Raw genomic sequence first — 15,000 nt, forward strand, 5'->3', positions numbered from 1 at the left:
TCAGGGTGTCTGTATGTGTTCCAGGCACGCGCCATGGTCCACATGCCCCCATCATAAAAATGCTGCAAATGTATTAATTGCAAACAAACTTATTCATGGTAAAATATTTTGTAAATATAATTAACCACCCAACAAAAAAAAAAAAGGATGTGAGCAAATCATGTGCTACCATGTTAAGAGTAGATCCCTGACAGATTTCACACTGAGTTAGTCGATTTGAGAGTAAACAGCAATGAGATGCTCATTATTTCAGTACTTACATTTTTTGTTGGGTGGTGTGCTTTGAGATTTTTCTTGTAAAGTAGATGCTTTGGCTCAATAAAGGTTACACTGGGGGGATAGACGAACCAACAGAGAATGTGCCAATGGTGTTCACTCTATTTCTCCCCAAAAGTAACGTACTATGCCATAGTGCTTGTGCCTTATTTGTCAAGAAAATGTTTTGAATCATAGACATTGAATTTTGAATCTTAGACATTGGAACAGTGGCTCCGTTTACATGAACAAAATGTCTTTAATCCGACCAGAGTTCAGATTAAAATTATGATCGGATGTACTGTTTTTATGGACGCTAAAAATATTGATCCGATTAGGACTTGCATGTTCTTGCATCACACTTTCGATCGGAACAAATTATATTGACATGCGCAGATTGATCAAATATACCGGAAATAGTAGTAGAAGAAGGAGCCGTAGCGACTTCCATGTCAACAAGCATCGCTCTGTCCATTTCTACTTTAAACGTGAGCATTATTTTGCGTAGTTTAGTTTTCCCGTTTGCGCCGTTACGTTGAGTTAACACTTCCTAAAGAGGCTGCAAATGTACCAGTTCAGTCTTTCCCCTGCCATGTTTTTCGCTTGCTCTGCTGCTACTAGGTTTTGGGAATAACAGGTTTTTAATCTGATTAAATGTGTCCATGTAAACGTAGCCACTGTTGACTACAATGTTGCATAATATTGAGAATAACGGAGGTTGCAAGTTTAAATACAGATCCTTTACCAGCATTCAGCAAAGACAACTGTGTCACTGTTTATATACCATATAAATCATTGTGATCTTGGTGACCTGACCAAGAATATGAGCACAGGTAGACATGAAGAAGTAAACGGCATGTGTCAAGGCTGTCACACTGCAGTAGGCGAGGCTACGACACCCACTAAGCATGGAGCAGACAGCCTCCATTTTAACAAGGACATTGGATTATGTGTATGCATTTCTCACAATAATCACTTCGCGTTACACTCACACGCCATGTACACGCTGTGGAGCAAGCTATGCTAGGCTAAGTTTGCTGGAGAAGCATTAACGCGCGTCATTTGCAAAATGACGACAAGTGTGTTCTACCTAGCGATGGCAGGATGTATTACATTACCAATTAAGGGAAAAACAAACAAAAAAAACAACAAAAACATCCTACATTTTACCGAAAACAATGACTTGAGTGGTATGGTCATCACTCACTGACAATGACCAGTAACTGAATCAGTTTCAAAAGGTTGGTGAGTACAACATTAATCCCTCTCAAGTAATATTGCTTAATTGTTTTTTTTGTTTTTTTAATCACTAAACTATACGAAATAAACAACAATAATTGGTTATCAACAGTAAATGGAAAAAATGGTTTTGTAAAACACTTTAATATAAAATGAAATTTTATTCGATTATTTGATTAATCGATGGAACAATCAACAGAATAATCCATTTTAAAAATATTCGATAGTGATAGGCTGATAGCCTTAGTGTCAACTATTAATGATTGCAAACGTTCGGTCAGAGGAGTAAAGTGGAGGTTACCCTAAATCAAATGAATAGGAGGAAAAGTATGCCCAAACCAACTGAGCACTAAGTAAAAGTTCAGATTAGTACTATTTAATCATTGTTGTTTACTTCCGTCTTGTCACTGGCCAAAGTTGACACATTCATGTGTAAAATGTGCATTTGCATATGCGGGTTGGTTCATGCATTCGGTTCATGTAAACAGTAGGGGTGTAACGGAACACATGGGTATATTAATACGTTTCAGTATGGCATGTTCGGTTCACTCCACCTTGCGTACCGTTTCTGATCAGTTTTTATTATTAGCGCCAGCTTACGCACGGGCGTTATTGACTGTTGCACACGGGAGAGGAGGGCGGCGGCACTAAAGCGGAGCAAACGAATACGCAAACAAGCCAGAGCTAGAAGGTCCCCCGTATACTGCGGTCTCCTGTTTAGGAACATTCTGGCTGTCCTATTAAAATTGCTGATGGGGCAAGGTACGCGTATAAGTCCCAAAGTTGTGTGCCGACATTGCTACATGAGATCGCCGGCTATGCTCTAGGTAGCATGTCTAACATAGTAACATTTAAAACGACATCATCCGAATTGGAATGTTTCTTAGATGAGGAAGCAAGCAGTATTTTTAGCCAAAAACAAAATACAACAGCTCTGTTCTTCGTTCTCCGCTGCTCCTCTCACGAGCCGTACGATGAATTCATGAACCTCGGAAACATCACAACTCAGGAAAACACAAATCCGACCACAACACAGATAACCCAATTCGTTACAATATGCTGTTGAACATTCAAAGATTTTAATGCCTAAAAAGAGTAAATAATTTCATAAATTCTTTAAAGTTACTGTATTTCATTGTAAAAAGAGTTTTAATACAGTTAGCAATAATTGTAACTGTCATTGTATGTATTTTTTTCATCACAAAAAGTGTATGTACAGTATGTACTGTAATGACAACTTGTCTTTAACTTGAATACTTAGTCATAGTCAATGGCTGTTGCTGCTGAGTGTTTAAAGATTTCAGTGTCTTAATAACTTACAACATTCAGAGACCTTTGTTGTTAGTGTATTTTTTATTCTGGTGTAATTTCTTACAATATCACCCGAACAGTTCACTTTTATTTATTTTTTTCTAACAAATATACCGTTTACTTGTCATCTTTTCAATATAACCTTTTTTTTTTTTTTTAAATATTTTTTGTACCGAAAATAAACCGAACTGAAGTTTCCAAGAAACCGAACCGAACCAAAATGTGATTTAGCGTACCGTTACACCCCCGGTAAACAGTCATTTTGGATTTTGTCACGATATGTATCACTTGATTATGTAGTGCACATATAAATAGACTAGAAAACCGGATGGAGGCCCACAATTTGGAATTGGGCACTTGGACAAGCGCTAATGGTTTCTCCTCTTAAATCCATTGTGGCAAGGCACAGAGGCAAACTCATAAATAATTACTGATACAATGCCTACGGCCTGCACATGCAAAAATCCTCCTGAAATGTCCTTGGACAACAAACGAAGCAAGGCAAGGTGTCCTGGATTTAAGGAATCAAATAGGCTTCCTTACGAACCATCCCCCCCGCTAGGTTTAGAACAGCAGGAAAACGACGAAGGCGTGCTTTGCACAAACTCCCTCCCCCACACACTGCTCCAACAGGCATAGCTGGGGCTTGTGGGATTAAGAATGGAACACGATGACAGACAAAAACCGTCCTCAGCACCGCCCTGTTCTTCTGTCTTTTAAATTGTGAGAGCATGAAAAGGGTGCTTGGAGGCATACAATTGACACAGTGATAGATCAGCTCTATGAGCGAACAAGATAAGTACTGTATGACTGAATAACTACACAGATCCTTACATTGTTCTAATGCAACAATGTGACAGCGTTCAAATTATGTTACCCAAAAAGGAAACAAGATGTGATTGATTGCCTTCCTGCGCCATGTAGCTGTTAAGTTTTAAAGGTAAATATCTACTTGGCATTTATGAGAATATATATTCGAAAACTACAAAAGATGCTTATCGTCACCCTCTTAAAAATAACGGCCAGTCATTTTTTTCATTATCTTCAGAAAACACGAAAAACAGAACCAAATACTGATCATATTAGGTTTATTAATCATTTCATTTTAGGGGTAGAATTGAATGATCTGTTAAACTAAGGATCTAGCCGTTTTTAAGCAAAAGTGGCCTGCATCCTGTTTTGGGGGGGGGCAATATTTTTTTTTGTCAAATTATGAAGCCATTATTTGAAGAGGGTGACGATATGGATTCTCTGAACAGAATAGATATTTTGAGGACTATTTTCGGTAGCTGAAGGTAAACATAATAGAAAACAGGAGGATTTGCACTACATGATGGACGGAATCATCGTCATCATGTCAAATTTGAGCAGACCTCAAAAGTACAATTTCTAGAACCCCACAAATACAAGGGCCTGGAATTTACTTCCACAATAATAATCTTAGCCAGTTCCAAAGACTATTTTCTCAGATTAATTCAACACACTTTTGTTAGGTGAACAAAAAATGAAATGAAGAATGTTATTATTACATTTCAAACCCATTCATTTGTCATGTTGACTTGTCCATCCAACTCAATAATTATGGCAACTTGACTTAAATTGAAATGAAAATGTCTCTTAATCTTTCATGCTGTGGCTAGTTTAAGCTTTTGTGGCATTTTAAAATGGGAACCTGTATTAAAAAAAAAATCCTGTTACTATAAAGGAATTCAGCAAATCTTAAAGTAAGCTCTGAAATCAATTCAAATTAATCACTCCGCGTTTAACCAAGACCTACTACAGTATAGTCTATAAAACTCATTTTTGTTGCGGGCCACTTTACAACGTTACGACTTCCCTCAGAGGGCCGTCGTGACGGTGAAACCAAATATTTCATCGTCTCATCGCATCGTTACATATACACTCCAAATTGATAGATTGCTAGTTTTGAAATCACAAGTCAAGGAGAATAATTTTTTCAACTATTGTTGAAGTTACTGTCCAAAAAGATAAGCAATGATTTCAAAAGCTCAGCATTATTTGTCACACATCCCAATCTTAAGTTTTGGTGCAGGACCAGGGAAGATGAGACACATTATTCCTTTCACGGGCCACTTAACATGATGCGGTGGGCCGGATCTGGCCCCCGGGCCTTGAGCTTCATCTGCGCTATCAAGTCAACCATGTGCGACAGCGTATGAAGAAATAAATGAACGTACCTTTTCATTTTTCACCTTCTTCGAGGTCTTGCATTCAGCATTTGCGTTTTCCATCTCCTCTGGCTCCGTTTTTGTGGTTAACGCCGGTAATATCCCAACAGGTTCAAGAGCAATATTCCCAATTTGATTGGCTTCTCCTAAGTCTGTCGATTGTGTGCCCTCGAAGGGCGCATTACGACAGCTCCCCAGAGCAACTTGAACTTGAGACACAACCTCCTTCTCCACTGCAGCGATTGCCACAATTGCCGCTCCCTCTGTTTTGTCCTTTTTACTTTTGCCCGTAGCCCCTTCTTTGTCCTTCTTCCCACTCAGAACACCTCTGGAGGTTTTGCCCCCCTTTTCTATGTTCTTCCCAGAGGTGGAATTGTTGCCTGCAACCACGGCACTCGCCGCAGCGCCAGTTGGCTCGCCTTGAGTCCGTCCCGTAGCTTCCTTTTTTGCTCCATCTCCAGTTGAAGCTTTGCTATTATTGTCTTTAGAATTTTTACTGCGCTTGTATTTGGATTTGCTTTCCTTGCCTTGAGAGCCAGACACTGGACTAACAAACCTGATGTTGTCAGGCAACGCCGCTACTGCGCTGGGTGGTGCCGCCATGCCGTCCTTGGTGCCAGACATCTCAAGTTTGTCCTTCTCTAAGTCAGCGTCAAGGTCAATAATCAGATTTCCAACACCGATATCCCATTCATCCCCGCTGTCGTAAGTGTCCACCGCATTCGAGTCCACACCTTTCCCGCCTGCAGTGCCACCACTTAGGGACATTTTAGTGCCAACGGCCCAGGATTGCCTCAGTGAGGTCCAACGCTATCTCGGACGGTTGGGACTCAGGGGCAGGGGTTAAAGAGTCTTCACGGTCTAACCGTTCCTGTTCCATTTGGCCTCATTTTGTTCTGAAAAGAAAAGACAATGCCAGATAGTCAATCATATAAAATGCCATTAAGACATCAAGACTCGAGCAGCTAGCATTTCATTAGTTACAAAAGAAAATATTTTCACATAAGCCAGTCATCCTGAGATGATCACTGTGCAAATCCCTATGATAGATACTACCCACTGGTGTTACAGAAACCCTTTCTTCATAATCACTTCCCCCAGTTGCCATGACAACTGTGGGAAATGCAGCCTAAATCCTGCTTTGACGGCCAAGGTGGCCCCACTGCTCTGAATGAGTGGCTGTCTTTTCATAAGGCACTGCTGTGTTAGTGTCACAACTGATAAACTCCTGCATTGTTTATAGAGCCGTGCTTTTTCAACTCAAGATGACACCGAGTAGTCTTGCGTAGCCCGGTCTTACGCGTAAATAAATGTCAAAGGCCCACATTGTTGTATGGACTTAAGGTTCAAGTATTTCAGATCAAATAAAAAAAGAGCCATCCTGGTACATATCAAGCTAATGTGACCCGTTAAACTCAGGGGAAAAAAAGATTATTTGGCATCTTGAACATGCAATCTTAACCCATTAAGCCCGGGAGCGCATAACCGCGTCTCTACCACTAGAGCCGGGAGCGCTGTTGCGTCTTTCTACCTTTCAAACCGGGAGAGCGGATATGTCACTGTCCTTTTTTAAACCAATTCTCCGTCTCTTAGCCAACTTAATGCATCAGAATATACACGTGACGGTGTCGCGAGACCGCGGGGGATGTCGTGGAATTTTTTCGAGCCGTAGGTAGGCTAATGGCGGATGCCGTCGATCGCCGGGAGCTCTGATTAAAGTAAGTAACGGCAGTGATATATAGACGTCGTGCACGACCAGTGGAACCAGTCGAACGTGATATGATATGGTTTGCACACAATTACGATATTGACGTCTTTGTAACAGAATAGAGGATGGTAATTACCACTCGATTTAAAAAAAAATTAAAATAGTGCTTCTCTTGCACTGACACGTTATTTTTACATCTTTGATTGAAACAGTAAATAATAGGGGTGTAACGGTACGCTAAATCACATTTCGGTTCTGTTTGGATTTTTGGAAACTTCGGTTCGGTATATTTTCGGTCCAAAAAACCCCAGATTTAAAAAAAAAAAAAATGTTTATTTTGAAAAGATGACAAGTAAATGGTACATTTTTTAGAAAAAATAAATAAAAGCGATATTCTAAGGAATTACACCAGAATAAAAAATACACTAACAACAAAGATCTCTTAATTTTGTAAATTATTAAGACACCGAAATCTTTAAATACTCAGCAGCAACAGCCTATGACTATGACTCATCTAAGTATTCAAGTTTAAGACAAGTTGTCATTACAGTACATACATATATACACTTTTTGTGATGAAAAAAAAAAATTACATACATTACAGTTACAATTATTTCTAACTATATTAAAAGTCTTTATAATGAAAAAAAGTACCGTAACTTTAAAAAGTCTTTATGAAATTGTATACACCTTAGGTTTTGGGGAGCTGTTGAAAAAGGCGCTTTATGCCTTAATGGGTTAAGAAAGCTTGCTATGTTCACAGCGTCTTCATGAAATCTAAAGGTTAAGAAATGTTTGTGGATATTGTTCAAAATCACTTGTTAAACCAAGTGTATACACACTGTTTAAATTCATTATACTGACAGGAGTAGGAATTGTGACACCATAAACACCATAAGGTAATAACGCGACAGATAATCTGCTCAATTAAAATATATCCCATCTGGTGATACCTGCGAGATTTTTTTCAATACAGTTTTGGATGAAAACCTTCTTAATGTGTCAGTAAATCTGTGTCAGTGTTTAGCAATGTTGTGTCTTGCCCAAAACATACGAACAAACAGCTTTCAGACCCTTACTTACAATAATAAGCAGTTTATGTCAGATTTTTAATGGGCAGGAACCCTAATTCAGACTATAGAGTACTTTTTGGTCATATGACGGTGTTTTTTTCTACAGTGCCGTGAAAAACCTATGCCTTCATCATGATTTTTGTTGCATTTTTTTTTTTTTTGGCATATTTCAGAATATCAAGCCAATTTGATTATGTTACAAAGACAACCCAAGTCAATGGGACTTAAGAGACTCAGTCAGTTCAATGCGCAAAAACCTTTCAATATGACCAAGTCAAAACAAGCCTGTGAGGAAAGAGTAGGACACAATTCCACAGCGATGCAAAAGACTCAACATCAGTTATCACAATTTTTTTTAATTCAGTTATTGCTACCAAGGGTGGCTCAACCAATTATTAGGTAATCAGTTTTTTACATAGGGCAAGAAAGGTTTGAATTTTTCCCTCTTAAGAAAAGAAAAGAAAAAGAATATGACATCATTATTTACAAACTGAATTCAAATAAACTTTGTCTTTGTCACATATTAAAATCGGCTTAATGATTTGAAACATTTAAGTCTGATAAATATGTAAACAAAAAATTGGGAAAGTGTTTTGGTCTTATAATTAGTCACACTTTTGCTGATAAATTAAGATTGATGTTCAGTGGGCTGTCCTGTTTAAAGCATAATTACAGTAAATGGAATTCACAAGCTAGAGTACCAATTATTTCAAAACCTTAACATTTCCGAAACTGCTTACGAGATCAGGAAATGCTGGATTTATCTTGCCAGTCATTTTTTCAAAGCTACAGTTTTCAGTAGAGCATTCCGTTAACTTCCTTCATTTTACCATCCTGTGACCAACTCTGCAGTGACAGACGGCTGACCAGCATAACTGCAACATAAATCAAAGAACACTTAAGATGAGGAAGAAAATAAGTGGGTGTGCACACTAGCAGCAAAACCAAACTCATGCATTGGATTTAGTGAGAAAAGCTTGTCAAGTGCTTATTACACGTCTGCAACTGTCCCTCTTTGTGTGTGTAAAAAAAAAAAAAAAAAAAAAAAGAGGGACAGAGGGACTGATTATTTCTATAACTTCACCTGGCATGTAAACAATGAACTATACACATGTGGTCTACTTTTTTCTATTACAAAGAAGTTCTTGTCTTCTTCTGTATACTACAAGCTTTGCTGTGCAACGCCACACCGCTAAGGTGGCTGTGGGCAGTCGCCTAAGTAGGTCAGTACACCCATCTATAGTGGTACTTCAGAACTGGGTAATGCTAACTTTAGAAGGTGCTATTTACAGTATGTATTAAAAAAAAAGCAATGACACTGTTTGCGGGGGGAAAAAAAACGTACTTAGGCATACTGAAACCTGTCATTTGGCGGTATACTATAGCAACATTAGAAATGGCACAGAAAATCAGTTGAATTTCATAAGAAATTTGTAAATGTTTCTTTTTACTTTGGAAAAAAATGACTAAACCAGTAACTGAATAAGTCAAAAAGTACTCAGCCTGCACAATATATCCAAAAAATATTGATATCACAATATTAGCCCATGCAATATGGATATCGCAAAGACATGCAAGTTTCTTGTGGAATTGTATGCTTTTATTTGAATTCGACCAGTCAGATGCAAACTTAAATGCGCAACGCCATCCAATAATTGAACATTATATAGGGCAGGGGTCGGCACCTTTTCACACTCAAAGAGCCATTTCGACCCGGTTTACACAGAAAAGCAAGCACTGGGAGCCGCAAACACTTTTTGACATTAACCTCCAAAAAAAACATCAGCTTGTTTGAGTTCCCAGGTGCCACTTCGTTCAAGTTGTATAATACGTTATATATTGCTATTGCACACTCACGTCCACATTTACTACCTACAAAATACATTCAGTCGGTAATTTAGAAAACCAAGCCATGCAGCGACATCAGAGTACTTCAAAGTCCGCGCTCATGTGAAGCCCCCATCGTGCCCCCAGACTTTGAAACGGCACACCAGCAAACATAACTGACCAATACACAATATAACTTCATTTTGACTCCAACGCCTTCACAAAACACCTTTCTGGTTTAAAGCAATGAGTGATGCAGTGAATAAAACAATGATCCAACTAACCGCGTCTAAAATGGATATTAAAATGAAACAGAGACTTATCTCATGACACACGTGAGGGGGGGTCTTTTTGCAAAGAAGAATCTCATCGATCCATATTAAACAAGCCATCGTAATCCAGCGAACCTTACTATTTTCACTCATTATTGTCTAAAAAAAAAAAAAAAAAGAGGCGGCATTCAACAGACGTAGGACACGTCATTGTGTTGCACGCACGTTCGGCCGTGAAATCTTGCTTTGAGTATTTGCTATTTTCACTGCTTTAAAATTGGCTAGAATTGCATAAAAATTACAGACCAAGTAGGGACGGACCATTTCAAAATGAATTCAGCCATATTTGGACTTCTGAGAATTTCTGCCGACGGTGACTATATCATTTTATTTTAATATTTCAAGGTCCCAATAATCTTACAATTAAACAAAGGAACAAACACAAATAAAATACTTTGTTCAGATATTGTGCAGTCTTGGTGTTGCTGTGCTTTCTGAGCACGCCGGCTGCCTGCTGACACGTTGTCAAGTTCTGTCAAACGTCTCTGAGGAAGGCGAATGCTGAGCACCAAAATTGCACAAGGTCTGAAGAAAGAAGTTAAAAACTGACTTAATAAGAAAACATGATACACGTTTTTGAGTCAAATAACATACTGTAACGAATTGGGTTATCTGTTTGTGGTGACATTTGCGTTTGTTAAAACTGTGTTGTTTTTGAGGTTCCTGAATGCATCACGCGACTCGCTGGATTGGACTCACTGGTGTGCGAGTGAGAGAGGCGTGATTGGACGGCGAGTAGGACCAGAGTTCCATACCTGTGTACTTATGACGGAACTGTTGTTGCACTGTAGCTGGCGTCGGCTATGGCCCACAGTAGCCATGTTGGAATAATAAAAAAGGCGATAACTAAGCTACGTCTGACGTTGTGTCTTTGGAAGACGTTACAACACACTTCAATCGGACACTTATAATTTATTTTCCCAAGCCACACAGAGCTGCAAAATAAGGATGAAAGAGCTGCGGGTTGCCGAACCCTGATATAGGGTAATTACAATTAATTAGCTAAGAATACATTGAGCTTGCTTATTTTGCAGCATGAAAAAAAAAATGCTTATCATTGGATCATAAAAATGTCATTTCTTCAAGTACATGTTAAATATCGCAGTAATATCAATATTGCTATATTGAACAACCATATTGCATGTTTTTCCAATATCGTACAGCCCTCATGAGCACATTAATTGCTCTCGTGTGATATTGCTTAATCGTTGTTGAATTGTTTTTAATCACTAAACAATACCAACTTTTTAAAAAAGTAATTAGTTAATAAACAGTAATCGAAAAATTGTTTCATAATGCACGTCTATGCAAAATGAAACGATCCAATTATTTGATGAAATAATCGATCGAACAATTAATTTTAAAAAATGATGGTGACAGCCCTAGTTCTGAGTAAAAGGCAAAGGCATCTTATTTGTTTATCGACCGTTCGGGCTCGAATGCAACTATTTTGCATGATCTGTGTAAAACTGTTGTATCGTTTTATTTCTGTGCTTGCTTCTTTCTCCAGATGGCTCTCCAGTGGAACAGCAGTCAATAAATAGCATGTTTGGGATGGTGGAGAGATGCAGCTGTCCCTGTTTGACTATGACAACAGTTGTGGGGTCTAATTTGTCCAACACCTCCACAAAAGGGAGGCTGTAACTCTATCAGCAGTTGACCTACTGTACTGCCCTCAGCTGGAACTGCCATGCAAGCCGTTTTGAAAAAGCCCCCACTGAGGCAAATGTCCCAGTGAGATTCTCATTGAGCGAAAGGCATGCGGGTTGTGCAACACCCACGGTGCTTGCTTGCCCTTTTTCACAGATCCAGTTTCACTGAGTTATCTATGACAAAGGGCCACATGCGGTGAAATTGGCTTTCAACTTTAACACTCATTTACGGTACCAAGCAAAGGGGTCTCTGTCATAATTTTTGTGGTAGAGTGACTAAAGGGTATTAGTGGACTATTTCCATTTCCTCCCTGTTTGGACCGAGCTGTATGCCAGTGTAACTACTGAGTTATTTCATTGCATTTACTCGGCAAAGCAAACACCGAGAGACGTGTGTGTGTGTGTGTGTGTGCAACATCAAAAGTGCACTTTGTCCAAGTTTACCAATCCGCTAAATGGCAGAAATTGGCAGTTGTATTCATTTAAACTGGCTCGAATGGAGGAATAACTGAGTTCATTTCAATTGCTTTCACAATTTCTCATTTATTACCCAACTATTTACTGACTGTTGACTGGCATTCAGACAACAAAAGAACAGCAAGGGATGGATTAATTTAAGTTCTATTAAGAGAGATCATTTGAAAATAACTTTTCTCTGCAGGCGTTCAAACGGGGACAAACGTTAGACGTTAAGACAAACGTTAGCTCTTCACCAGAATTCTCCAGGCTCTGATGCCCAAATCTTGTCTTGACTGACAAATAAAGCCTTGCTTCCAACAAGCTCGACATTTTGGTGTGCTACAGAATGGTTTGAAGTTGAATAATTAAAAGGTACATGGTATACACAATAAGGGGGCGTCACATTGCCGTGTTTGCCCGGTGCACCTTAGTCGGCATTGTTTTTTTTTTTGTTTTTTTGTTTTTTTTTTTTTTAATAAAAGGTTTGAAGGTATTATAATATCATAGTGTTGCGGCTTTTGGCTTTCTTTTATCATTTTTGATTTTGGCCAACATTTTTAATTTTTGGTGCAACCCGAGCAATTTTCCATACAAGCTCAATACATTTTGCACGTTCTATTTTGCACATAGAACAGTAGTAAACTATGCACATTCGAGTTCTCAGAACAAGTGCATTAGCAGTGGAAATGTAATCCTCCCCGTTTCCCGCAGCTCTGGGAGTTCACCGAAAGGCAGAGGGAGCACTGTGTTTGACCTCAAAGTCCAGAGTAAATCGTGATGTCCCTTGGGCCCAAAACTCGGTAGATTAGTATGTTTTCCTACATCACCATCATACAAACCCGAGAATACATATGAGAAATGGAGTTGAACTAATGAGCGACCCTTTCTTTGCTTGGGCATATCCTCACATCTGATACCGTTTGAAACATGAGCGGTGAGCACTCTTTACACTGCCTGCAAAAGCTGTCACTGTATTCTTGCTGATACAACAATTTTGCGGGGTTCTCTGTGTCAAAGAGGAATACGCTTCAATGAAACATCTCAGATAATGCAAACACCAGAATGTCACTTACAGGAAACCACTTGGTGTACTCTTTTAAAGACCCAGTATAGTGAAGTCATAGATTTGTAGAACTGCAACTAACGATTATTTTGATCATCGGTGAGTCTGTCAAACATTTTTTGGATTAACTGATAAATCTGATGATTAAAAAAAAAATAAAAATGTCATCCCTTTATATTAAAACAAAACAAAACAGGACATTCTATCAAATTGACAATGCAGAAAATGAACAAATTGATTATACTTCAGTTGTTCATTAAATCAATTGTTGCATCTCTAGAGATGTGGTTTCTAAATACATTTTACGAATGTTGAAAATTGTTGAAAAGGTGCAAACACTGAGATAAATGTAGTACTCAATTGTGGAGATGTAGCTTTAAACCACTTTTCACCATTTCAGTTTCCCTGATTTTTTTTCCCATGACAAAATGGCCATCCCCTGAGCTAGCTAAAAATGGGTGGAGTTTTCATATTCCACAAACGCAATATTAATCAAAATGACATGACTAGAGAGCCTGCATAGAACATGTACTAGAAAAAAAATATATGTTTTGGTTGACTTTTCTCTTTAAGCAGTTGTAAACAATTCAATCTACTCAACATACTCCCAGCCGCTAAGTTGAAGTGAAAAGAAAATTAGCCGTCTTAAGAGCTTTGAATAATGTTTTGGAATAATGAAACCTCTGCTGTTAGCATCTCTCCCACTGCGTCATGCACGGATGTTTTTTTTTTGGGGGGGGGGGGGGGGTGACGAAATGTAAGGACGGAAGCGCTTTAAAAGGACGAGGACGGACGAAAATTATTTTCATCTCTGGTTAATGTCTTTGTTATGTGGGCCTACACACCAACACCAACACCACGCGAGACAGCGACGTTTTGAACGACTTCCACCACCAGTCCTTCGAGCTATCTGGTGCTAGTACCTCTCATCTATGCAGGGAAAAGTCCTGTGACGACTCAGTGGGATATATTTCAGCCACTGCAGGGCTTAAGCAGATAGTTTTTCACAGCTCAAAATGGGGAGCTATATGCTGGATGTGCAAACATATTTTGACAGCAAAAGGTTTAACAGGACGTCAGACAACTACACTGGCGCAGACATAAGAGATTGTCTCAATTTTTCATCATTTAGAAGCCTGATTTCGTAAACTCGGCAATTTTTTTATTCATCCAAATTTGGCCTTTAAAAACACTATTCTCTGCCCTGTCAAATGTATATGACTTTCTTTTTCACTTTACAGGGAATGTAAAGTTTAAAAAAAAAAAAAAATCAAAGTGATTCCATGAATAACGCCTCTCGTTAATTAGGCCAATGGCCGCGCCCCCTACCGTTCTATCCTTGTTCGTCCGGAGTCACGGGAGGAACTGATTCCAAACTCTCCATTGGAAATCACATTAGTACGGATGTCATGTTTACATGCAAACCAAATATATAAGTGCCAATGACACCCAAGTGTCCCTTTAAAGTGGAAATGGAAACTTGCTTCACTAGTCAAGCAAAATCATGTGGAGTCCAGCCAGGCTCCACACAGCTGGTGTCAAAGTAAACAAATAAGTTAACGTAGCATCGCTGCAGCGTTCCCAACTTGCATTCCAAGCAAAGGGTAAATGCCGATGAACTGATATATTGTAGATCTACCACAATAACGCACAGATAGGACGGCTGTGGCGTGTAGAACAATAGTGGTTTTAAACATAGCATTGGCGAAATAAAAGCATGAGACGGACATGCGTGCGGTAATCAGATAGGCCATCAGCTCGAATGCTGCTGTCAGGAGACAGCATTCTTATATGGAAGTAGGGACTGTGAACCCTGCCGCAAATAGCAAAAAAAAAAAAAAAAGTGACTGATCAGCCTATTAGTAATACGGTAGTTACGATTTTATATATAC

General features: G+C 39.0%; 1 protein-coding gene across 4 annotated transcripts in view; it reads right to left on the reverse strand.

Annotated features, from left to right (window-relative positions):
- Positions 1–15,000, reverse strand: part of znf609b (zinc finger protein 609b) — a 95,804-nt gene that overhangs the window by 55,455 nt on the left and 25,349 nt on the right. For 3 of the 4 annotated variants that reach the window (XM_086025743.1, XM_086025744.1, XM_086025741.1), the window contains exon 2: positions 5,004–5,890. The exons of the other annotated variant lie outside the window; for it this stretch is intronic. In XM_086025743.1, coding sequence (XP_085881869.1) covers positions 5,004–5,762 — 759 coding nt within the window. In that variant the 5' untranslated portion in view covers positions 5,763–5,890. The remainder of the gene's footprint in view (positions 1–5,003; positions 5,891–15,000) is intronic. 4 annotated transcript variants of the gene reach the window in all.

The sequence above is a fragment of the Filicampus tigris genome, chromosome 3 (genome assembly GCF_054856515.1).
Source record: "Filicampus tigris isolate MCC_2025a chromosome 3, RoL_Ftig_1.0, whole genome shotgun sequence".
In the NCBI taxonomy this organism is placed as follows: domain Eukaryota; kingdom Metazoa; phylum Chordata; class Actinopteri; order Syngnathiformes; family Syngnathidae; genus Filicampus; species Filicampus tigris.